Here is a 24,925-nt window from a genome sequence, read left to right as displayed (position 1 = left end):
CATGCTACATCATCTGGCCGGTCCTCAATAAACCTATTCTTATAGTTTCATGACCTTCCATTTTAGGATTTATCTTTAAATGTTGGACAGAACAATGTGCTAGAGTGAGTTTGGAAAAGTGAGTCTCTTCTCCCTGATAGTTCTTAAATTGTATACACTGTTTTAGTAGGATTTCTGCTATCTGGTGGCTTTACTATGTACTGATTGTTCTGGGGAAGTGCAGTCTTTAGTTTTACCTTTTTTTAAAAAAAAATCTGTCTTTTCCAACCAAAATGGAGAAAAAGGGGATCTAGTGGAGAAATAGGAATTAAAGCCTAATCAATGTGGCTCTTGATTAAAAGCAGGTAAGGAGGTGTCTGGCTAAACAGAATTAGGAAATGAACTTTACTAAACTGCTGGCAAATGTAGTTGAAAAATTATGGCGATTTGGGATGTAGTCAAAGGATTTGAGGAAAAGACGTGGTACTGATTATTTAGGATGAAAGTCCTGGCAATTCCTTACCATTAACTTCAGTGAACTTTGGCATAGCCTAGGTAAACTATTGTGATTGGCATCTTTCAGTGTTCTGCACATGGGATTGTGAAACAGGAACTTCTGGTATCCAATTCGAGCTCATATACTGACTCCCTCTCTAGATTTGGGTAAGACCCTTAACTTCTGTGGTGGAAATTTCCAGGGGCAGGTTTATATATGTATGAGGTACCATATATAAACGTGCCCCTGGAAATTTCCACCACTTGCATCTGAAGAAGTGGGTATTCACCCACGAAAGCTCATGCTGCAAAACGTCTGTTAGTCTATAAGGTGCCACAGGATTCTTTGCTGCTTTTACAGATCCAGACTAACACGGCTATCCCTCTGATACTTAACTTCTGTGCTTATTTCCCCATTTGGAAAATGCGGATAATTCAGAACACCCCAGGACACGGTTAGGTGAGTCACTTTTAGCTAATATTTGCAAAGGAAGTTGAAGGTAAATAGCATAGTGTAAGTGCTAAGAATGTTCACGGTTGGGTAGATGGAATACCTGCTGGCTTAGGTCTGCGTGAGACTCCATGTAAACAAATCTAGGAAAAAGGAAAGGATTGCAGGCTCCAATTTCTGTATTCATTCTAATGCCTTATGGGATGGAGGTGACACAGCATACCATAGATGCTGCTAGAGGGGAACATTAAACCAAAATCAACTTTGCGATGGAGTGTCGAGTCTTCTGTTTGAAGTCTATAACTGAGAGACGATGAATTACCTTTTTTATGTCTGTACAGCACCTAGTGCAAAGGGGCTCCACCATTTAATGGAAATAATAATAAAGTAGGTTGCATATTATAGTATTACCAACCTCAAATGTTTAAATATCATGAGATTGGCCAAATTCTGCTCGCTCTTCAAAGTATGGCGCAGTGAGGTTCTGCAGTATTCAGGGGGACAGGTTCTTCCTTTCAGCTTGCAATGCACAATGGTCAAAACCACCTTGGACCTTCCATTCTATTTCCTCCCATCACTCCTATGCAGAGGGGGTTGGGTGATAGATTTGTAGATTCTCCCTGGCTCCATTTCTGCGCTTCAGACAACTACTCCTACCCTCTCATTCAGCCAACTCTGCAGTGTTAAGGACTTCCCATTCTATCCCCCCCTCCCTAAAGGGATAAGAGAGCAGAACTGACCCTGGGCTATGTGTCAAGGAAGTCACAAAAAAGAAGCTATAAACCATGAGAGGTTAATTGCCACCACAACATTGTATTTTCTTTTGACTGAATAAAGCAGGCCACACTTCTGTCAAACTGCATTTGTGGTATTACCTCAATTCCTTTCTTGCTACCAATCCTTGTCACCCTGCAGTACTGAACCTAACAGAGCCTATTAAAAAAATACTCCATTCATAATGGGCCAAAGGTCTTACTCCTGGAAGGCACGCTTATGGTAATCAGAAATTGCCCTTGAAGCCCAGGTACTCCAGTACATGCACATCTCTATAAAACACAGTGAGTGATGCTAATCATTTACAAGTGAACAGCTTGGGGCAAAGTTAAGTGATTAATGACCTAACAGTTATGACTTTGACACTAGACAATTGCTTCCAAGGTGTTCATACAGCTGTTGGAGGTGTGGTGGGGATAATTTGTCCCATTGATGACTATATCTTCCCACAGCAAAATCGAGGGCACAGTTTTACTGCTTGATAATTATTATTAAAAAGGTAGGTACTGATTCTGCTCTGAGCTTCAGATGGATGCAGGGACCTGCCTGAGTGCATCAGCTGCTTTCCCCAAGCAGAAGGTTCTAGCTAGAGATCAACATTAGCATGAACAAGCTGTGTAAAAAAAACACTGATTCCAGATATACAAATTAAACAGTTTATTTATTAACTATTTCTCTTCCTTCAAGCAAGGATCAACTCTTTCATCTTCTAATCAAGCTTAATTAGCACTTACAGTGTAAAGCTTTTAGTTTTTCCCAAGGAAAGTGATTTAATAGTTACCCTAAGTAAGGCTTTATCATTTCAATAACAGCAGAAATATTTAATCATCCGACTTAAAGGACAACATGTATCTTGCTGCAATACAGGAAGCTGTAGGCTGCTATAAATAGCCGTGATGCTACAAACAATAAGCCTTATCCAAAGCCCATTAAAGCCAATGGAAAGATTCCCAGTGGCTGTAGAGGGCTTTGGATCACGATCTGTATCCTTCCAAAATAGAGAAATGGGGCTAAATTCTGTTCTTAGTTGCCAACATAAATTCAATAGAATTTGCCAAACTATTAGTAGTCAGCAATTTTACAAATTTAGTGCCTTTTTCCACTCATGAATTATTTGCAAACAACAGACTGACTCATGAATTTGTACATTATTCAGATGCCAGTGTATTTCAGCTCATGGATTGCTCATGAACTGTTCACTGTGCTTTGAGTATTTGCTGTTGCTGATTCACTATTTGTGCTCTGTGACTGAGGTCACCAAAAGCCCAGGATAGTGTTTCAATTCCCTGATTAAATGACTGAAACCCAAAGACTTTTCAAGATGGCAGCACGAAACACTTTCACCAAGGCTACTTGTGAAAGTACATACTGTTCTGCAGTGTTTGCACAGCTCTAGTATGGAGTAAAGCCATAGGGCGCATCACTGCGGGTATAAATTGGCATAGCTCAGCTGAACTCAACTGAGGAGCTGTTCCATTGACTTCAATGGTTTCATTTCAGATTTATACAGACATGAGAGAAGAATTTGGACCATACTCCCCAATAAGACAAAAATGAATGAATTTATGCATAACCATGCCTACCTCAAAAGTCAAAGTATAGTCATTCAACTTTAGCCACTGTATAACATGTGGTTTAGTAACAAGAATTAATCAATTCCAAGAACTGAAAAACTATAACAGTGCACCAAAACAATGATCCAGGAATATACTAATTGCACCTGGATATCCTTGTTTTAAAGCCAGCTGGGAACAAAGAGAAAAGTTTTCTAGAATTAACTTTCTCAAAGAGTCTCCAGTGGGGAGTTCCAAAAGCGTGAAAAAATGTATTTGTGATATTCCCATCAACCTGCTTGTCAGAGATGATTTTCCAGCCCTGTTCATAGAATCATAGAATCTCAGGGTTGGAAGGGACCTCAGGAGGTCATCTAGTCCAACCCCCTGCTCAAAGCAGGACCAAACCCAACTAAATCTGTTGGTTTGTCTCACCCAGGAACTCAGATAAGCAACAAGAGCAAGTCAGAGCACAGTTTCCCGTACAACTCCAATGAGACTATGGGGCCGTTCGTGCTCTAGTCTCTGGGTTCTCCTCTCTGCTACCTTGTTTTCTGATGTAGTGAAAGTACTCAGATCACCGCAGCTCTCCAGGTGCAGCATCCCTGGGTGTCTTCTAAATGGGAGTGTATGTGTCCTTGATGTAGATGGCTGAGCTGGAGTCATAACCTTCAAAGAAATGGAAAAGAGTTAAAATTCATTTCTTTTGGTTTCTCAGTTGTTGCTTTTAAAAATATATTCTACTGAAGTCACCCCTGGCCCAACTTCCTGGGGGTAGGAAGCTGTAAGCTGTAGCTTTCTCTAATATTTCTCAGATAACCATGTGTACTTTTCAAGTACATAAAAGGTTGTTACAAGGAGGATGGAGAAAAATTGTTCTTCTTAATCTCTGAGGATAGGACAAGAAGCAATGGGCTTAAATTGCAGCAAGGGCGGTTTAGGTTGGACATTAAGAAAAATTCCCTAACTGTCAGAGTGGTTAAGCACTTGCCTAGGGAGCTTGTGGAATCTCCATCATTGGGGATTTTTAAGAGCAGGTTGGACAAACACCTTTCAGGGAGGGTCTAGATAATACTTGGTCCTGCAGGAGACTGGACTAGATGACCTCTCGAGGTCCCTTCCCATTCTGATTCTATGCCAGACTTGCTGACAGTTCATTAATGTATATCATGATGTGGCAGGGACTACATTGAAAAGCGTACATAGGCCCCATCACTGATGGGGCTTGGGCCATGGGGATGGGAACATCTTCCGCCCCACTTCCCACAGCATGTGTGCAGGATTAGAGCATTTTCACTCCTGGTCTCCCCCCCAAAAAAATTTCAAAACATAGGTGTCCTGATATTAACTCACCCATAGTGCAAGATAATGTTCAGTAATGGTCCAAGAGTGATTATTTGCCACTTTTCTTTATTTCTAGCCTTCCTTTCTTACAAACGCTATCACTTCTACCACCAGCTAGCTTTCAGACCAGCTCTGAGAAGGATGATCTGGTCTGAAAGACCCATTCTTATGTAAAGATTTAAAGCTGCAAGAAACCTTTGTAAAGAAAACTTCCTAGTTTCACAATTTTGGCTACTTCTGCCGAGTTTCTCAAACCTTTCCTTGAACTTGAGCCAAGTTATGGCTCTGGGTGAAACCATCAGCCACGTATCAGCTTCAAAATGAAGCTAAGGAAATTTCTAAAACACAAAGTGAAATGCTTAGGGCAAGAACCCAGGCAAACCAAAGAGCTGCATAAACCCCGTGTGATCTATAACCATTGACTTGCCCACCATTTTAATAAAGAATCACTTGTGCTGTAGATCCATCAACCTTAACACTCTGTGTCTCCACGGTACCCAAGGCATTTCATGAGAAAGTCTCTGGTCTGTATGTGGATTGTATCAAATTATACTAAAAATTTCTGGGTGCTCATCCTGTTACTATAAAGATGTGTTCCGCACTGTCTGCTTTTCCTCTAGGTTACTTTGTATTTAGTTCAAGATTCCCTGAATAAATAACAGAGAGAGGTCACTTCTGGTAGGGTTTTATATCATGTATTTCTTGAGTAATTCTCTACCTGATTGCCAGAAGTTACAATACACAGCTGCTCCCCTGAGAATAAAGGATAGAGGGAAAGAAAGATAGTCTTGAGGCAGAAGCCAGGGAGTCAGGAGATTGTTTTATGCCTTTCTTGGCCCTAGACATTTTGTTATGACTCCATGTGCCTTGTCAGCATGTCTTTTGAAACTGAAGCGTGCTGATTGTTGATGTTGGACTAGTACAGATTTATGTGCACAATTTCAGGGGGGAGGGGAGGAGGCGGCAGGTGATTTGATAGCTACCCCATTAGGTTTCTCACAGGCTCTGTTTCACAGACCTGCAGCAGCCCTCTTCTCTCACTGACTGGGAGGAGTTAGCCTTCTATGCTGTGGATCAGTGAGGCTGCAGTATATGCTCAGCAGCAGTCTTTGCCATTTCTGACAGCCCTGGAACTCAGAAAGGAGTGCCACATATACCTGGCCTTGGAAGGGCTGTGACTGGTAGGGAGGAACCAGGCCAAACCACCTTGGGGTGCTCACCAGAGGGGCAGACTACTACCCTATATTATCTAAAACTGGGACAGCAGGGCAGTGACTGCTTTGGAAAGTAAGGGAGTTTGCTTACAAGTCTCCCTCTCTAGGTGTCTGTTTTGGTTCTGTGATAAAGGCTGAGTAATAGAGTCCACACCCTCCTTAAAACTCTCCTTTTCTGTGATGCTTATAAAAAAAACTTGACAGTGGTAAAGCTGTTGTGCAGAAAGCACTGCTTACCATACTGCCCAATATTGGCTCATTGTTCCTTGTACTCCCGCCTCTGTCAGTATCCACCTGTTGTCTCTTGCCTTACACTTAGATTAGAAGCTCTCTGGGGCAGGGACTGTCTTTTTGTTCTGCGTTTGTACGGCACTTAGCACAGTGGGGTCCTGGACCATGACTCGGACTCCTAGGGGCTATGGTAATACAGATAAATACAAATCATTTTGGAAAGCTGCTGACAGTTCCAGCCCTGGTTGAGGACTTGGGGAAATAAGGATGAGTCTGGGCCTCTTTTTATAATGCAGACGTATTTTTGCATAATGTGATTTGCAGCCGAGTTGTAAAATACAAATAAAGTCAATGTGAATTAGCCCACTGGCTTTAAAAATGGCACTGGAGTTCCAGGAAGGTGTAGCAGAAAGCTCGCACTAGAAACAACTGATTATAGAGAAACTAAGAGGCTTAACTATTTTACAGTAACTTGTAAAACATGAAGGTAACAGATATTTTAGTTATGTTCTTAGATGGTGGCAGTAATTAACATTTTTATGTCTTCACTACATTCAATTAGCTCTGGACACATACCACACGATTTTTTTTTTGCGATGCAGTAATAAATTATAATTGCAATTTACTCTGTTTTATAATCTTCTACAACCTTTTTTCTATGTGAAGTATATTATTTCTCATGTCTCTTTGTAGTCCATGTTTCTGCCACAAGGGATTTTGCCCTGTTTTTGGGGGTGGGGAGGAGGCTAATATTCATCTGCCTCTTAATTTTATGTATGCATGGTGTTCACACTATTTTGAGAAATGTTTTCTTGTTCCACTTCCCCTCCCCTGAATCTTGGTTAGCTCTGTGTTTTGCAAATGTACTTTAGATACATCACTGCTTGGCGTCTCATTCTTTCCCAGAACCAACGTGACATACCAGCAAACCCTGCTAGAGGCCAAACTCTGACTCTTGCTGCTATCCAGAGAATGCAGCTGTAAACTGTACCAGTGTTTTGTGTGCTAGAGAAGCCAATTAACAAAGTGAGGAAATATTTAGGTCTCCGGTTCATCCCAACTACAATAATAAGCTACCTGCTCCAGGAAGCTGGCGCTGGTGATGGCTTCCTCCATGTGTTCTTCGTCTGACTTTAGAACAGATTTGATATTTTCCACCAGTTCGTGTATGTCAGGGGTCATACTGCAGGAGGACTGCTCTAGGAACCTTGCCACGAGCAGCTTAGTGTCTATATATGACTTGTAGTCTACCAAAGACCGGGGTCTTGCTCTCAAAGCTCTCGCTCTCAAACCTTTTCGCAAAATGACAGTGGCCAGTTTTGGTTTTAATTCAGTCTGAGTTGCAGCTTCACAGCTTAGTACCGGACCTGAAGGCAAAAACAAAATAATCAAAGCCCATTTACTTTACCTGGGCAGTTGAAAAAACAATGTCAAAATGAGATGTCAGCACTGACAGTAATTCAGCACTGATACATTGCACAATGTGACATCATGGTAACTAGTGAAATTTAATTATTGCCATGCTAGCACCAGTGGTAACATGCATCAATTCCCCCCTCCACCCCAGATATATATTTGTGCTTTGTGTCAAATTTACTCCAGGTAGAGAATGCACATTAGAGTGAGAGAAAAATGCACAGGGAAGAAAAAGAAATATCTCTGGGCCTGCAACCAGGTGACAGGGATCAGGGCCACATTGTAGCTGCTCCAAGCCCATACTCCAGCCTGTGGGTCGTGTCCTTCTGTCATTTTCTTAAGGCTGCAGACCCCTCTTTTCTCTCCTAGTTATCGCTCTGGCAGCTACAGTTCCCAGCATGCCCTGAGAGGAGAGGGTGGCACGCAGGAAACTCTATGCAACCTGGGACTGATCATCAGGCTGTTTCTCCCTCTGGATCCTTGGGCTCTGGAGAGTGGAGGGGGACAGGTGGCTGGCAAGGGGGGGCTCTGCAGCTGGGCTCTGGGGGGGAATGGGGTGTGGGTATCTGGGCTGGGGGGCCCCCATGGTTGGACTCTGGGAAGGAGCGGGGTTTGGGTGTATTTGCTGGGGAGGCCCTGCAGGTGGGCTCTGGGGGGAGGAGGTGCGGAGGTCTGGCCCCAGAGGTGGTCTCTGGGGGTGGGGGGAAGGGAGCAGAGAAATAGGAACTGGGTTGTCACAGGGGTTTCTTTAACTCTACTCCTGGGAGAAATTTTGTGTGTCTCTGTATTGTTACAGACATACTTGCTGACAGGTATTTTGAAATAAATTAATTGAAACTGGGTGATTATGTATTGTTATTTTGACAAATCAAATTTGCAGAATTTTTGAGAAGTTTAAAATATTCTGAGCAGAATTTTTAATTTTTGGGGGCAGAATGCCCCCAAGAGTAGCATGTTAATGGGCTGTGCCTGTCAACATGAAACAAGCTCTGACTGTTTTTAAAGAAAGAGGGCTTCTATAAGCCTTATAACATTAATTCTACTCTGTACGACATAGGAATCATGGGACAAAGCTTGTTTGCACAGTGAGTAGATGCATAGCAAGCCAAGGTGTGAATCTACAGTGCACTAGTTTGCCAGACAGTAACTCACCAGGGTGGACCCTGCTATAGCAGCGTGAAAGTTGTAGTATACTAAGCTGCAGTCTGGCACTTACACTGTGCTGTAGCAGGGGCCACATGGTGGGTTACTGCACAGCAAGCTGGTGCATTTACCGTGCAGTAATTTACCAGGTAGACAAATCCACAGATTAACTAAGCTGTTGCAGTCTCTACACCAAAGGTCCTTCATGGGATCTAAGTACTGTTCAGGGCCTGTATGATCTCTTCTAAACTACAGTGATTTTCACAATTGGTGAATAGTAGTTCCCCTTTCTAACATAAGTACCACTGATTTTTTCCCCACTCCCACTGTATTCTGATACCACTAAGACATTGCAGCTGTTCATTTTGACAAATGTATGGAAAAGAAAGCAACCTGAGGCCAGGCATAAGCAGACAGATAACTAATGCCAATACATTCATAGCTCCTTTGTTTATTTTAGGTACTCCTGCAAGCTACATTGTACCTTTCATGTTCTAATGCATTCTGTGGTTTCTTCTTGGGTAATAATAATCATTGATCAGGAAGATTGCTTATGACCCATCCAGATTTTTTGTTAAAAAACAACCATACATCCTGTTGTTGTTTTTTTAATTTACTGAAGATTCCATTCCCACTGACTTCGGGAGAACTTAACAGGGGAAAAAAAATCTATTCCAAGGCATGTTGTGTAAATAAACATTGTTACTACTGTGTTTTGATGATGAGAAAAGCACCCCCGGGTTAATAAAGCAGCTCTATAATGTGAGCATTATGCCAGGGATAACAATAATTCCAGGAGGAACTCCGGTACCTCTCATCAAGGGAGCTCAAACTAAATGGAAGTGACTTCCCTAGTTAGTGCAGCAGCTGACCTCCATCTCTGCAGCAGCTGAGTACTTCACTTTCAGGTGGTTCAAGGCCACACTGTATAGAAACAATTACAAACTAGGTTCCTGATGGCGTGGCTTTATGTGCAGCACAGAGTATCCCCTGCTTCCACCATATCTAATCTGCTATTAATAGATGACTGTTTCATGCCATTTAACCATTGCTTCAGGAGCACTGTGAAAGAAGGGGAGGAGGAAAAAGGATGGAATGGAAAAAATGCATGCAGGAGAAAAACATGAACCTGGGGGCGAAAGAGGATCAGATGAGAATATGCTGAATGCTATATAGACTGGTAAGTACAACACAGTGACAGGTTCCTTAAATGCTAAAGACAGACACAAATTGCAGTTATTTTATTATCCTAAGCAAGCATCAGTTATTAAAACCCACACATAATTTACTTTGTGAGACTTTAATATGCATCAGCAGCTCCTGGTAGAATTCCAGCAACCCAGACTGAAAGTTGGGAGGCTGTAGTTAGTGGGGAGTTTTAGACCTGCAAAGGGGAATGAGCTGTAGCAGCACATCCCAGAGCACCCAATCCTGCAGCAGATGACCATGGAAACAGTAGTGTCTCCTTAGGTTTGGGCAGGGCTGGATTTACACCTTACGCGCCCCTAGGCACAGCATCTTCAGCACGTGCCTACTGCGCCTAAGTGGAAATCCGGACCTGGGCTTGAGACCAGTGAGAATGTAGATGCTGTTAATGAAAGGGTACTGAGGTTATAAGGTGGGGAAGAGTGAGTGGGCAGGAGATGGTGGCTCAAAAATTGCTGACATCTCTGTGAAACAAAGTGCGTAAGATAGAACATGCTCATTAGATGCAATTATCACTTAAGTGAAAATAAATACACTGAAAGGGGAAAAACACCCAATATTTTTCCCTTTTTTACTAGTAGCTACAAATACCCAAAAAAACAGATGTAGAAGCTGAAAGTGCTAATACACGTCTTTGGAAGGGTGTGTACATGTTTGCTCTTAACTCATATACTTGTTTTCTTGTGGTCTCCCCAAAGCCTCTATATGATACATTCAACATCTGGCAGATTACTATATCAAATTCAAGGCACTGGCATAGTCTGACAAATACAGCCTTAAGAAAATTAGTGCAATGCATGATAGTGTTGACATAGCAAATTAATCACCTCTAGGTGGCAAGCCGTGTAGCACAGGGTCGCTTTTTGATCTCTTCCTCAGAGGGTTGAAGTCTCTCTTGCATGCAGGCTTTTGTTCTGCAGGCGCTGAGCTTGGATTTGAAGTTGAAAGGCTCTCTCTACTGGAAGAGTCAGGAATATCCCCACCTACTGCATAATAGGTAAAGATGAAGGAAAACAAACCAGAATAAACCAGTTATGAAATATCCTCCAGCAAATAACAGATTAAACTTGCACTTAAGGGACACATTAATGATTGCCATTGATCTCAATGGAAGATGCAAGGCTTGAAGAAAGAAAAATCCGAAGCCTGTACAACTCTAAAAATCTTCCTCATAGGCCTTGTCAAAAAAATGACCCACTTCTTACAAGCAGCAAAGAATCCTGTGGCACCTTATAGACTAACAGACGTTAAGACCAGAACATACTGGTCAGCACCCCTGGAAGATACCAAGATTCAAACCTTCTTAGAGAAAGAAAAAAAAATACTTAGATGAAGTCCTGCATTTCAGTGGCTATATCTGAATATGATGGCATTTGACGTATTGTGGGAAACCAGAGAACCCAATACTTGTGTTTACAGATCTGTATTAACAAGGCAGGCATTTGCACACCAGTTTGCTATGTTTTAAAATCCAGTTTCATATTCTCCTTAGTTAAGATACAGAGAGCCCAGGAAAATATTTTTGTTCATTCATTTTCTTTCCTTCTATTCAAACATCAGGTCCCCTGCTCCATGGACTCATATGCCACTATAATACAGACCATATGATTGTGACAGCAAGTGGTGCAATATATTATGTTGCAGAGAATTTGAAAGGGGATGCAGATGGATATTTTTCCTGGATGCTCATTTTGTAACCATCTCTGACAGCAATTGGTACCTTGCAAGGAAACAAAATATTCTTGTCTGTGTTGGGGAAGAGAGTAAATCTCTTTTTCAGAACGTGAGAAACGGTGGTTCATCACTTTGTCTGGATAATAGAAAAGCCACAGTGATTGAAATCACTGAAAAAGCAGGGGGGGTGTTTTTATTTGTTGACTGTAGCGTCTGGTCCAGTACTTGATTGCAGCCTAGGAAATCCAGATAACAGCAGGAAGCAATGAGGTGAAGCATAAAGGCAGTTATCAATCTGGAAAGCTGGAGTGGGGACAGCTCAAAAGCGAGAGACAACACAGTAACAAACTAGAGCAGACAAGGAATCAGGAAATGGGTAGAATAGAATCAAAGAGCCAAGCCCCTCCCTGGTGTAACTGAACTGAAGCCAGTGGAGTTACACTAACCTTTGAGTATTACAGTACAGTAATGATCCTACAATTTGCAAGAGTGTTACTGCGGTGAAATGTGTTTTAAATAAAGGCAGCGATTAATTTGGTCTAGTGACTCTCTGATGTCTAGTTATCTGTAATCTTAGTTTCAACCGTCTAAATCCCCAAGGTAAAAAGATTACAGTAGCTAGAAGCTGGGATGACAGCAGAAGTATACTTGCTTCTAGGATTACATGGTGATGAAGGGTAACTGCCACATGTCATCAGCTGTCAATAAAGGGCTTGAGCCTGCTCTCGCAGCTATCAGTTGGTAAACTCCCATTTACGTCAGGAGGAGAAATCTCAGGCCCTATGGGCCAAATACACACTAGCTGGCCTATGAGTCGCTGCTGCCCCATCTGGCGATGCTTCACTGCTGCCTCGCTCAGAGGCTCTGCTGGGGGTGGGTAACTATTTCCACCAGGGGCTCCATAGCTGAAAGGGGAAGGGACAAATCCGTCTCGCTGGTGACGGCTGCCAGAGGAATGAACTGAATCAGCACATGCCCCAGCTGCCTTAACCATGCCCTCTTCCCTGCCAGTACCACCCACTTTTCTGACTGTGCTGAGTTTATATTGGAAGCAGCTACAGTATGGCAGGCATAAATGCAGCATTATGTCTATTTGTTCTCCTCCGACAACTGAGAGATCATACAAAATCATTCCACTCAGATTCTTTCATGAAACTAGCAAACCTCATTAGATTACATCTTCCTCTGTCTGCACAACAATAAAGAGAAGGAAGGTTACCCTAAAGCACAGGCCCCCACCCCTGGAATTGACACCTTTCTTTATCAAGACAGGCAGGCACAGATCCTCGGTGGTATTTAGGCAGAGTTATGGGAGTTACGTGCCTAAATACCTTTGATCTGGGCCTCAGTTTCCTGTAGTATCAGAACTTACAGACATTCTGAGGTTTAAATGGCCAAGACACACTAATACTCACAGAACCATGCAGATTAGAACATGTGCATGTGACTACAAATGTACTGGGTCTTACAAAGTGGATTTGAAATATTAGCAAGAAGTTGATTACAGCTTCTTTTCCGGAAACACTGCAGGCAACACACAGAATGATCTTTCATGTAATGTATGCCAATTGCCTATACTTAAGGCTACGATTTTGTCATGAGTATTTTTAGTAAAAGTCATGGCTGGGTCACGGGCAATAAACAAAACAAAAAAAAATCTCGGAAACTGTGACCTTTCCCTGACTTTTACTAAAAACATCCCTGACAAAATGGGGAGGGAGGAGGGTCCAGCATCCTGTCCCCCCCCCCGCAGCAGCTGGGAGCGGCAGGGACCCTGTTGCCCAGTGGCTGGGAGGGGTCCCCCACTGCCCGCGGTGGCAGAGGAGCTGGAGGGGGGGCCCCCTGCCCTGGCCACTGAGCAGCTCCAGGGTCACTCTGCTGCAGCTGCTGGTAGCTGGGAACTGCAGGGGGTTGGGGGGACGCTGCCAGCGGCAGGAGCAGCTGGGGAGATGCGGGGGGGGGGAAGCTCTGGGGTTCCCTCTGTTGCTGCCACAGGCTGGGAGCCATGGGGAGGGGCTGGCTGCTCGCGGACGCTAAGCAGCTGTAGGGGGGGCCCCCTGCCAGTGGTGACAGCACCTGGGGAGCTGGGGGAGGCCACTGCGGCTACTGAGCGGTTCTGGGGTCCCTCTGCTGCCGCTGGCAGGGAGCTGCGGGCGGGGGGGGGGTCCTGGCTGCCTGCGGCGGCTGAGCCACTGCAGCGGGGACCCCTGCCAGCAGCAGCGGCTGGGTAGCTCAGGGGTCGACAGTGGAGACGGCAGCCAATCAGTTGTGGGGGTCCTGCCACCTGCAACTGCAGGAGAGTCCTCCGCCGCTCACGGATGCTGGGCTGCTGCGGGGTCCCCCACTGCCGGCAGCAGCTGGTCAGCTGTGGGGCCCCCCAGTGTCACAAAGTCGCTGGAAGTCACGGATTCCGTGACGTCCATGACCTCCATGACATAATCTTGGCCTTACCTATACTATAGTCTTCTTGTGCTCTGTTCTCAGAGCTTGGTTGCTCATTATGCAATGAAGTTCCAAGATCCTCACTCAGTTCATACTCAGGCAACATGCCATTGGGAAGCAATAGGAGTTTGCCTATGTAAATACCTCAGGATTTAGCCTCATGCGTTCACTACCAATCTTTTGTATTTCTCTCTGTGCAGTTTGTCTCACTGCTACACAGCATGTCTTAGAAGAACAGAAGTGCTTGTTTTCAGAGGTTCCATACCGACTGGTACATTTATGTCTAGATAATACTTAGTCCTGCCTTGAGTGCAGGGGACTGGACCTCTCGAGGTCCCTTCAAGTCCTCTGATTCCAGTCCTCTGATTCCCACTGCTGATTGGATGTCAGCAAGGGGTGTAGATGAACTGGTACTGAATGTGGTTTAACTGCAAGTTAGACCAAGACAAACCACATCCAGAGTTGATTTAGTAAAACGAGGTTAAAACCTACTTAGAACAACCCTCAACCCTGGTTTTCTAAAACATTGTTAAATAGAGCTTGTCCTGGCCTATACTGTTGGTCCAGCCATGTTCAACTGCACCCCTTGCTCATGCTCATTGTCAGCAATGGGCAATTTTTCCAGTGCAGACCAAGCCAAAGAGGAAGTCCCAGTTTAGAGACACTGCACTGTAATGAGCCACAATGGGCTATACATACCACAGCAGTATCCGGACACCACCCATGCCATGGCACAGACAGGGGAACACTGAGGCTAGATATTTATAAAAAAGGAAAATGCTTTTCCACCACATTGCTCTCTAATTCAATTGCTAATCCTGGCTCACTCTCTAGTGTGTGGATAACAGCTAACTTGCCTGCATTTTAAAGAACATTAATTTTTTATGTGCCATTCTGTATCTGTAGGCTTGTAAATCTGTGCCTATCCTCAAAGCAATAAGCACATAGCAAGATATTGCTGCAGCTTTGTTCAGTTAGTTTTGGTGTGAAACTCTGGGCTAGATAGAACCTTTTTAAGCAATCCAAACTATCAGTCTAAGTTACCTTGAGAGACTTGTGTATCGTTTGGTTCTGGTGGCCCAACGACAGCTTCTGCCACATCTGGAATTTGGAATGCACCTCCCTGGCATACAAAATTAGCAACAGTAAAAACTGTTAATCTCTTTCCTTTGAAAAGTTCTCTTTGCACTTTACAAACATTTACCATGTAGAGACAGCAGCATCTACCACAGTGAAACCACAACAGCTTAACAGTGCACAGCAATGCTTTATAAAAATAATCACACACTGTACGTCTGTATTCCTCTGCAACAACCAGACTGATACATTTCTACAAATGACATCCATTGTCCAGTTCAGACAATATTATTATACAGTTGTTTTAGGACTAGATTATACCCTGCAGAGCTTCCTTGAAACATTTTCATGTGAGAAGAATTTAGGGCAGCAGTGAGGCTGTGGGTGAGGACTCCCAGCCCCACGGATCTCCAGGGAAAAGCCTATCCATTCCCACTGAGGAGCTGTCCCACCATGCTGCCCTTTAGGCCCCTTCCCTCTGGGTACACTGCCTTGCTTGTACATACCATTCCTTAGTGGGAAGGTTGCTGGTGTGGAACCTGAGTTACTACTGTTTCAAGCAGTGGCAACCATTGGTATCCCTAATTAGTGAGCAGGAATGTTGTGGAGAGCAGCTCCTCCCCATTCCACCCCCCCAGAAACCCCATGGTGCTACAACGCTGTGGAAGGGCCTTCAAAGGCTCTGGGGGAAGTGGGATCACGCAGCAGAGCTCGAACTCCCACCTCCACGTCTGCCCCTCTCCAGCCATGAGTTCACCGTTTCTGCTGTACTCTGCACGTATGAGCAGAGGATCGTTCTGTTCTGTTTGCCGATCACTATTTGCACGAGTAGTGGTACAGGTGTCAGGAACAATCACATTCAATTACTAGTGCTCAACACTCCAAGATCAGTTTAATTCACTCCTCCACAAGGCAAATCCTTTCCTTAGCCTGGTGCTTGCATTACAGAAGACTGCCACGAATGGCTGCAGAGTCATATTGACCTAAAAAGGAGCTACAGGAAGATGTGGACTTTGTTTCATTATAAGATGAGGAGGGCTGTGAGCAGCATACCCTGCTTTACATGAAAACAGCTGCTGTCACTAGCAAATATGCTAACAGCAATGAGGAGAAATATGTGAAAAGCTAATGGATTTATGTTTAGGAATGATCCATTTGAAAGTTGTATCCAGTTTTACTTGTGCTTAAAAAATGCCCCCCCACAAATGCTTAAGAATCCAAATGAGGGAAATGTCCACTGGATTTCCCACTATCTGCAAAAGTGAGTCTGGCAGACTTTACCTACTGATGTTTGCAGAGATACAAAATTATGTAACCCAAAGGTACTATCCTGCTGTTCTCAGATAGAAAACTACTAGATGTACAAATTCAGTTCTTCTAGCTCTCAGTTCAATCTTATCTCTGTAGTAAAGAAAGGTTGCTAGAATCCCATGGACTGTACCTGCTCACAACGGATCTGGCTCACCACAGCTTCATATGGAGGAGGGGGATCCAAAGGACAGAACACTTCAACTCCTTTCATTCTGGCTCCATAAATATGTGGTAATGGAATAACATCCGATCCAAGCATCCTAGGGAAAATAATTTTGTATTATTCTCCTCCTTCATGCAGCTTTCTACCTGCAAAAAGATATGATTAGCTAGAGAATTTCATTGGTTCTGTTGTGCAGGCTCACAGTAAAAGTTAATGAACTCAGAGACCAGCAAGAGATTTTTCCAGAATGCCATGGGAAACGAATGTCTGGGACTCACCCCTCCAGAATCTTCACAAGGACTTTGAAACAGCCAAAGAAGAGACTGCCCCAAGAGAATCCCTCTCAGTTTAATACTGAATCCATTTCATGCAGATATGAGAGTTTTGGGTCCAAACATTCAAAAATAATCCTCTCAGGTTGAGCATCCAAAAATGGGGGCAGCCAAAATTAGATCTCTGTGATCTGAATTTAATTCTAACTGAAGTCAATGGGAGTTCAGCAACTCTTAAAGGAGCTCATGACGACAAGCCTTAGATGTCTAAATACAGGCACACAAAAACTGGCACCAAGCTTAGGGTCTACTTTTGAAAAGTTAGGCCCTGAAACTAGTCAGTGAGTAGACACAGATATGATTGATGAATCCTATTAGCTCACTGTTGTCTTCGATGCAAGGAGATCCCAGTAACCCAAAAGTACAACAGAAATCTCGATCAGCCCTTCCCTCCTACATTTCCCTTAGAGATAGCTAAGCCAAAATAAGGGAGTGGAGCTCTGTTTTCTATGTCTGCTCAGTCTGTTGTTGTAAATGTTACTTTTTATTGCATGTTATTATCCTGCCATATTTAACATCTGAATAAACAAACACTAGTGACTGACATCTCAAGGGCTGGTTTCCTCACAAAGCACTGACTTTGAGAGTCACTGGGTTTTGAAATCTCCACTAAAACCCATATTTTCACTGACCTCCAACTGCTGTTCACATTTTCTATTTCCAGATTGTGGGAACATAATTTTATATCACATGCAATAGCTCACCCAAAAAAAAAAAAAAAAGGAGTTCAACAAGCATCCCCTATATGGTGCGTGGACAATAGAGTTTGTGCCTAAAACAAAACCAGAGCCCCCAAGTCCAGATCCAGTCCAAACTTTGTGGCTAGAGCTGTTCTAGCTGACTATGGCAGAGAAATATGCTGTATATTTGACACATCTCGCCCTAAATTTTGGGAGCCTGGTGGGAGGGGGGCGGCAGTGGGTTGTGTGGGACAGGTAGGGGATGAGAAATGTCTGTGAATGTGTTATTGAGGAAATCCAGATGAACTGGAGCAGGAATGGCAATGCCTAAAAATAATTGCAGAGGGGAAAAGAGGAACATAGTCAGCTGCTTGCAACATGGGAGGAGAAAGAAACTTAGGCATCAGTTGGTGAAGGTTCATGGTCAAGGAGATGAGAAGGAGGGAAAGAAAAGCAAGGTGGCTCCTTTGCCAAACCTTTATAAAACTAAAAAAGTTTGGGATCAGTTCACTTTGGGGAAAAGCATGAAGTTCAAGCTGGTTCTCATTTTAACCAAACTACTGCAGCCATCCCTAAAAATAATGAGTTGTCATTATGTTGAACAATGGAAGGGAACATTAAGAGGCTAATTTTACATGATCTCTGGGCAATTCTCAGGTATTCTATATGTACAATGAATCTGGGTATGTTTGTTTTAATATCACCCATGATAATGGAACGTGTGTCCCCTGTACATTTACTTCGTGTAAGGACAGGCCTTACTGAACCTTTCAGTTTTATTCTGAAACTAATCTAATCTTATCTAGTGAAGGTGTTCCTATTGTGTTTGTCAATATACAGTCTTGGATTCAACATTATGCAAAATTTTACTTGGGGACATAGGATTAAAAAAAGAATTCCTCTGTTTAATACTTAAGCAGTTCCCATGAATGCTGGGGGGCAGGTTCTGTGTGTCTGTTTTTTAGTTTGTTCATGATTTATTTATTTATTTTATTGTGGTGAGAGGAATTCAAATAGTAGTGACTCATGGAATTTGTTTCAGTTTAAGTGAGGAACTAGGATCACTATTCATCTAACCTTCTATTCTAGGCAATATTTCCCTGTCCATCAAGAGAGATTCCTTCTATTCTCCTTTATCAGCATTTGCATGACAGTACAAATGCCTGTCGTCACAGGACTTGCCCCAAGATTTTAGCGAGGTGGAGAAGCCATCAGACTATCTCAGTGAGAGCATCAAAGGTGGAAGACATTTACAGGTTAAGATGTTCATTTGCAGTAAAATCTTACGCTAAAAATCACAAGGCAGGGGTTGGTGTAGCTTTCTGAGTAGGGACTACATGAGGGTAGAAAAATACCGTAATAGTGTACTGGGCCCAGCACTTTTTTTGTATGGGAACCCCATGCTCATTAGGGCTGGTACACTCCTCCCAGACTATGACATAGTTCTCTACTGGTTGTGGCTTTAGAGCAAAAAGGTTTGGAACCTTTGTCATCTCCTTCCTCTAAAACAGTGGCTCTCAGCCAGGGGTACGTGGCTCTCAGCCAGGTCTTCCAGGAGGTACTCAACTCATCTAGATCAGTGCTTCTCAACCTGGGGGTTGCAGTCCCCAGTGAGGAATCACGGGCTAAGTTTATGGGGGTTGCAAGTGCAGTGCTGGCAATAGGGGTGACAAGCAGAGCAATTGCTCAGGGCCCCATGCCACAGGAGGCCATGCAAAGCTAAATTACATGCGGGCAAAGGCATTTCATTTGAACAGGAAGTGTCCTCAGTCTTTGCTGTTGGAGCTGTTCCACTTTATTTAACGACAATTTGGGGCAGCACAAATGTCAGGATAACACCTAAGTCCCTTAGTGCTAAGACAGAGGGGAGTTGAGACAGGGTCAACTTGTTCCATATTACAGGCAAACATCACTGTGACTGTAAGGGGGCTGAGAATGAGCATGACTCAGGCAAACAAGACTGAGACCAAAGAGGGGCTGTTCAGTTCAGTTACCACAGACACATTGGTAAGTCCCTGAGAATGGCCATGCTTTGTGAATGCCACAAGCACTGAGATCAGGGTGGGGAATGCAGAATAGTCACCATTCATGCATGCCAGAGCCTAACACCCAAAACCAGGGTGGGGAATTGAGAACAAGCAGTCTCAATTCATGCCCTAGACACACAGCCCTGAGACTGAGGGTTGGGGTGTCCAAATAGGTGTGTGAGAGGCATTCTGGAGCTCCCCTTTTCCCTGTGCTCCTGGGGGGAGAGGGGCAGAGTGAGAAGAGCTCGGAACAAGCTCTAGCAAATAATGACGGAGTGACTGGGTGCTGCCAGACCATTCTATGCTTCCATTCACTTTTCTGTGTGCCTTCTCCACATCTTCAAATGCTTTACTGAATGTTTGAGCTTTCTCCAAGATGAGTCTCATCTCATCTTCTGGGAGAACATCATTGTTCATGCAGTGGCCAAGTGCCATCCATTTCAAGCAATTCTTTGCCTCATTTATAAGTTTGTGGATTCTACTGCCATGGTTATATGCCTTCCTCTTAGAGCATGGCTGATGACTAAAGCACCATAGGTCAGTGGTTCTGAACCAGGGGTAATCAGAGGTCTTCCAGGGAGTACCAAGGCCGCCGGGGGGGGGGCAAGTGGGGCAATTTGCCCCGGGCCCCACGAGAGTTTTTCGGGGCCCCTGGAGCGGGGTCCTTCACTCACTCTGGGGGACCTGGAAAACTCTCGCGGGGCCCGGGCCCCCAGAGCTTCTTCCGCTCCGGGTCTTCGGCGGCAATTTGGCGGCGGGGGGTGCTTCCACTCCGGGACCCGCCGCTGAAGTGCCCCAAAGACCCGCGGAGGGGGGGGTCCTTCCACCCCGGAGTGCCCCGAAGACCCCCTGCCACCGAAGACCCCAGGCCCCCTGAATCCTCTGGGCGGCCCTGGGGAGCACTCGACTTATCTAGATCAGTGTTGCTTAATCTGGGGATTGCAGCTCTCAGGAGGGGTCATGGGATGGGTTTAGGGGGGAGTCACAAGTGCAGGGCTGTTATTAGGGAGTGGCAAGCAGGACAACTGCCTGTGCCCACAGCACAGGAGGCCACGCGAAGCTAAGTGACGTGCTTTAGCCCCAGGTGGCAGGGCTTAGGCTTCAGACAAGGCTCACAAGTGAAAAACAGGCTCAAGTATCACACTGAAATGTAAGTACAATATTTATATTCCAATCAATGTATTTTATAATTATATAGTAAAAATTAGAAAGTCAGCAATTTTTCAGTAATAATGTGCTGTGTCACTTTTGTATTTTTATGTCTGATTTTGTAAGCAAGTAGTTTTTAAGTGAGGTAAAACTTGGGGTGTGCAAGACAAATCAGACTCCTAAAAGGAATACAGTAATCTGGAAAGGTTGAGAACCACTGCTCTAAAAAGCCAGGGACTGTTATCTCTTTAACTCATGCTGGCTGGAGGTTCAAGAGCTGCAAAACTAAACTTGATGCTGGCGTTGTCATACTCTCAGTTCAACCATGTCACTGGGACATTGACTTCCCAGAATCTCTTTAGATTTGATGATCAGGGGCGGCTCCAGGCACCAGCACGCCAAGCGCATGCCTGGGGCGGCAAGCCACGGGGGGGCGCTCTGCCGGTCACAGTGAGGGCGGCAGGCAGGTTGCCTTCGGTGGCATGCCTGCGGAGGGTCTGCTGGTCCCACGGCTTTGGCGGACCTCCCGCAGGCGTGCCGCTGAATCCGCGGGACCAGGGACCTCTCGCAGGCAAGCAGCCGAAGGCAGGCTGCCTGTCGTGCTTGGGGTGGCAAAATACCTAGAGCCGCCCCTGTTGATGATGGTGGCAAGTCCAGTGACCATAAAAACAACATCAGTCATCAGGATGTGGACTGAGGTTTGAAAATGCATGATGGGTTTTTAATATCATGAGGGGGGGTTGTTTTTTTAAATAACTTGATCTTCATTGTGAGGAATCCCTCCAACCCCCAAATAAAATTTAAAGCCAAACATCAATGGAGTTAATGGCCTCATGAGCAAGAACTCCCTCCAGCCCCTAAGTGCGCACCCAGAAAAATATCATCTGGGTGTTTCCTTTCTACCATATTCTTCCTGTGAAAGGTTCCATCTAATCTAGAACAGTTACTGCTATTATGCTAATCTTGAAAAATTACTTAATTACTATGTCTGCTTCCTTGTAAAACAACAAGATTACAGGTAGGAGTAAAATATACCGCATCTGTAAAGCTAGTTTGTTGTCTGTGTCTGGCACTAAATAAGAAATTAAAAAGGTTTCAGGGAGAGCACATCACATGGATGTACAAACAAAAATCCACTGGCTTCAAAAACAATGGATTTGGCTCTGCAATTTGAAGGGTGGAGGAGGATGTGTGCTCATTCCAAATGTGTTCTTGGCATGCATTTTGGTCTCTGCAATGCTTTCTTTATACTAGAGGTATCTCTGTTTTGGAAGTTCCCCAAATGTGCTTCACTGATGGCATTTCCATCGCCTGGAGGTAGCTCCTGATCTATTCACTTCTGAACAAGGCTGATCTGATTTTGGAAGCTGAACCACTGTAGTTCCAGGATAGAAAAGCAGGTCACTGAGCCTGCTTGGCATTCAATACACAAACAGGGGGAGGGACAGGGTAATGGAGGAGAAAAGGTCAGGTCAAATCTAAATCACACATTGCTGGACACAGTGGATCTGATCTAGGGTGAGTCATGTTTCCCAGTCTCCCAAGAGAGGAAATTAAATCTGTCTGTTGCTTTCTACTTCTGAGCTCACTACACCATAAAAAATGCTGCAGAACTGAACACAGCCCTCGTAACACCACAGAATCACCCTTTTCATCAGCAAGTCATGAAATTATATTTCCATTTTCTGCTAGCCTGAAGCCCATCTCTAGAACAGATTAATAGCAATAAGAATATTTTATTTACCTAATGAAAGTCTTTACTGTAGAATGACAAAAAATAAAACCTCACAGTTCTGAGACTAAAGGATCTGAAGCTTTGCCTGGAAGTGTTCAACTGAATACAGGTGCCAGAAACTGCTATTTTCGGGCCTGCCCTAATTTCTGCTCAGAATGTAATTAACCTAGTTTGCTTTTGCCTAAGACACAAAAGTTATTATACACACACTTGTGAAAAGTATACAGGATCATCCCATAGGATCTTTAATAGCTACAAGGGTCACAGCCTTGGTTATATCTAACATCTCCAGCAGTTCTCTACCCTTTAGTGCCATACTGTGACCTACCTTAAACTGGTGTAATTTGGTGAGGAATTTCTTCCATACTCTAAATCTGTGACTATTACAAATATTCACGGGTGGGTTTTTTTGAAACATCTATGATATCTATTACAGTAGCTCCTCACTTAAAGTTGTCCTGGTTAACGTTGTTTTGTTGTTACGTTGCTGATCAATTAGGGAACATGCTCGTTTAAAGTTGTGCAAAGCTCCCTTCTAACATCGTTTGGCAGCCGCCTGCTTTGTCCACTGCTTGCAGGAAGAGCAGCCCATTGCAGCTCGCTGGTGGGGGCTTGGATCCAGGGTCGACCAGCAGCCCCCCTATCAGCTCTCCGCTCCCCTAAGTTCCCTGTGCTGCAGTCGCCCAGCAGGCTATCAAATGCCGAGCAGGTCAGCTGTCCCTCCCCCACTGCCATGTGCTGGTCCTGCCCTCTGCCTTGGAGCTGCTCCCAGAGACTCCTGCTTGCTGTGCAGGAGGGGAAAGGGGGGGCTAATGTAAGGGTGTCCCTCTCCCCCCTGCTCCTGCACCCCACTTACCCCTTCTCCATATAGAGCAGGGAGGGGATACGGACGGAGAGAGACAGAGCGAGCGTGGGGCAGCAGCTGCTGTCTCAACTTCCTGATCCACTTAAAAAGACAATGCACTTAAGAGTGGGTCAGCTTACTTAAAAGGGCAGTGTGCATCTCTCTCTCTCCCACACACACAAGGTGTGTGTCTGTCTCTGTCTGCTATGCTGTCTCCCCTGCCTCGTGTTCGTTCAGCCTTGTGTGAGAGGCTACATTAACAACAATGTGTTAACCCTTGAGGGCTCAGCCGAGTGCTAGTTCATCATTTAGCAGCAAGGCCTTCCCTGGTAAATATCCCTCCCTCTTCCACCCTCTAACTTCAACCAAGTTATTTCAACCAAGCTTCACAATCATCATAGCTGTGAACAGTATTAAATTGTTTGTTTAAAACGTATACTGTGTTTATATCTATATAATATATAGTTTTTTGTCTGGTGAAAACAATTTCCCTGGAACCTAATCCCCAATATTTACATTAATTCTTATGGGGAAATTGGATTCGCTTAACATCGTTTCGCTTAAAGTTGCATTTTTCAGGAACATAACTACGTTAAGTGAGGAGTTACTGTATTTGTATTACAGTAATGGCTACAGGCCTCAAATAACATTGTGCCCCATTGTATGTACAGAGAGAGACTGCTCTTGCCCTGAAGAGCTTACTATCTAAGATGACAAAGGGTGGGAGAATGGAAGTATTATTGTCCCGATTTTACAGAAAGGGAACTGAGGCATGGTGAGATTATGACCCTAATCTTACAACAAGAAGCATAAACTGGCTTCTGGGGTGGAAACCTACAAACAAAACTGAAACTTGCTGGATTTACTATATGATTTTTAACACACTTTTTTGAAAAAGACAACTTATATTATTATGGGTCTGAAGCTAACGTACTAAAGAACACCTTCCTATTTTCTCTTTCCAACCTTTACCCATTGGAAAACTCCCTGGTAAAAGCCACACAGCTATTACTTTATCCTCCTTAAGACTCACTTCTGCTGTAATGCCTTCTAAACCCTGCCTAATGAACATGGGTAGGTAGTGATGAGATATGACTGTTCCTCTCCCCTTTCCTTCCTTCTCCGACTCCCTGGTACTAACTCCTCCATGTCTGCCATTTTCCCTCACCCTACCTCTACCCCCCCCCAAAAACTGAACCAACAAGAAAGCACAACAATAATAAAATATGTATCTAACAGAAGGTTGTGCCTGTTCCACATCATGTTCTTTTGACTGTATGTTAGATCTGTGTCCCCTTTGTCTGTTTGGGTCTTTTATATTATAAACCCTCCAGGGCAGAGATTGTATCTTTATCTAAGTTTGGCAGCCCTGGAAACTGAAATCCTCTCTTTGTGCTTGGGAAAGGTGCTTTGCAGGCAATAAAATGCAAAGCTCTCCACTGAACTGAAATGACTAATCTCTATCTCTATGGCCTACAGTAGGCCTCAGGACATGCTGTCTTCACAGATCCTCAGGATTGTCCATTTGGTGCCTGGCACATCTTGGGAAAGGGGCAACACTGGTACCTTTGCAACTTTCTGATCCTCACGCTGCCAGGCTCTGGTCCAGTCAATTTAGGGTAAGTCTTCATAGCTCTTATTCAGGATTTGCCCCTAATCCCGTCCTGTCCACACAAAAAACCCTT

The 24,925-nt window shown here is 44.2% G+C and overlaps 1 protein-coding gene across 2 annotated transcripts in view; it reads right to left on the bottom strand.

The window, feature by feature from the left end:
* Nucleotides 1–2,341: 2,341 nt before the first annotated feature.
* FAM189A2 (family with sequence similarity 189 member A2) overlaps nucleotides 2,342–24,925 on the bottom strand; it is a 45,694-nt gene continuing 23,110 nt past the window's right edge. Inside the window, exons 7-11 of one of the 2 annotated variants that reach the window (XM_045021317.1) lie at nucleotides 16,441–16,570; nucleotides 14,967–15,045; nucleotides 10,634–10,792; nucleotides 7,119–7,408; nucleotides 2,342–3,921 (exon numbers count right to left, since the gene is read on the bottom strand). In XM_045021317.1, coding sequence (XP_044877252.1) covers nucleotides 3,718–3,921; nucleotides 7,119–7,408; nucleotides 10,634–10,792; nucleotides 14,967–15,045; nucleotides 16,441–16,570 — 862 coding nt within the window. In that variant the 3' untranslated portion in view covers nucleotides 2,342–3,717. The remainder of the gene's footprint in view (nucleotides 3,922–7,118; nucleotides 7,409–10,633; nucleotides 10,793–14,966; nucleotides 15,046–16,440; nucleotides 16,571–24,925) is intronic. The other variant, XM_045021318.1, reaches the window with a different exon arrangement.

Source organism: Mauremys mutica, chromosome 6, assembly GCF_020497125.1.
Source record: "Mauremys mutica isolate MM-2020 ecotype Southern chromosome 6, ASM2049712v1, whole genome shotgun sequence".
Taxonomy (NCBI): Eukaryota; Metazoa; Chordata; order Testudines; family Geoemydidae; genus Mauremys; species Mauremys mutica.
Note: the sequence above shows the minus strand (reverse complement) of the source record. Positions and strands in the feature narration are given on the sequence as shown.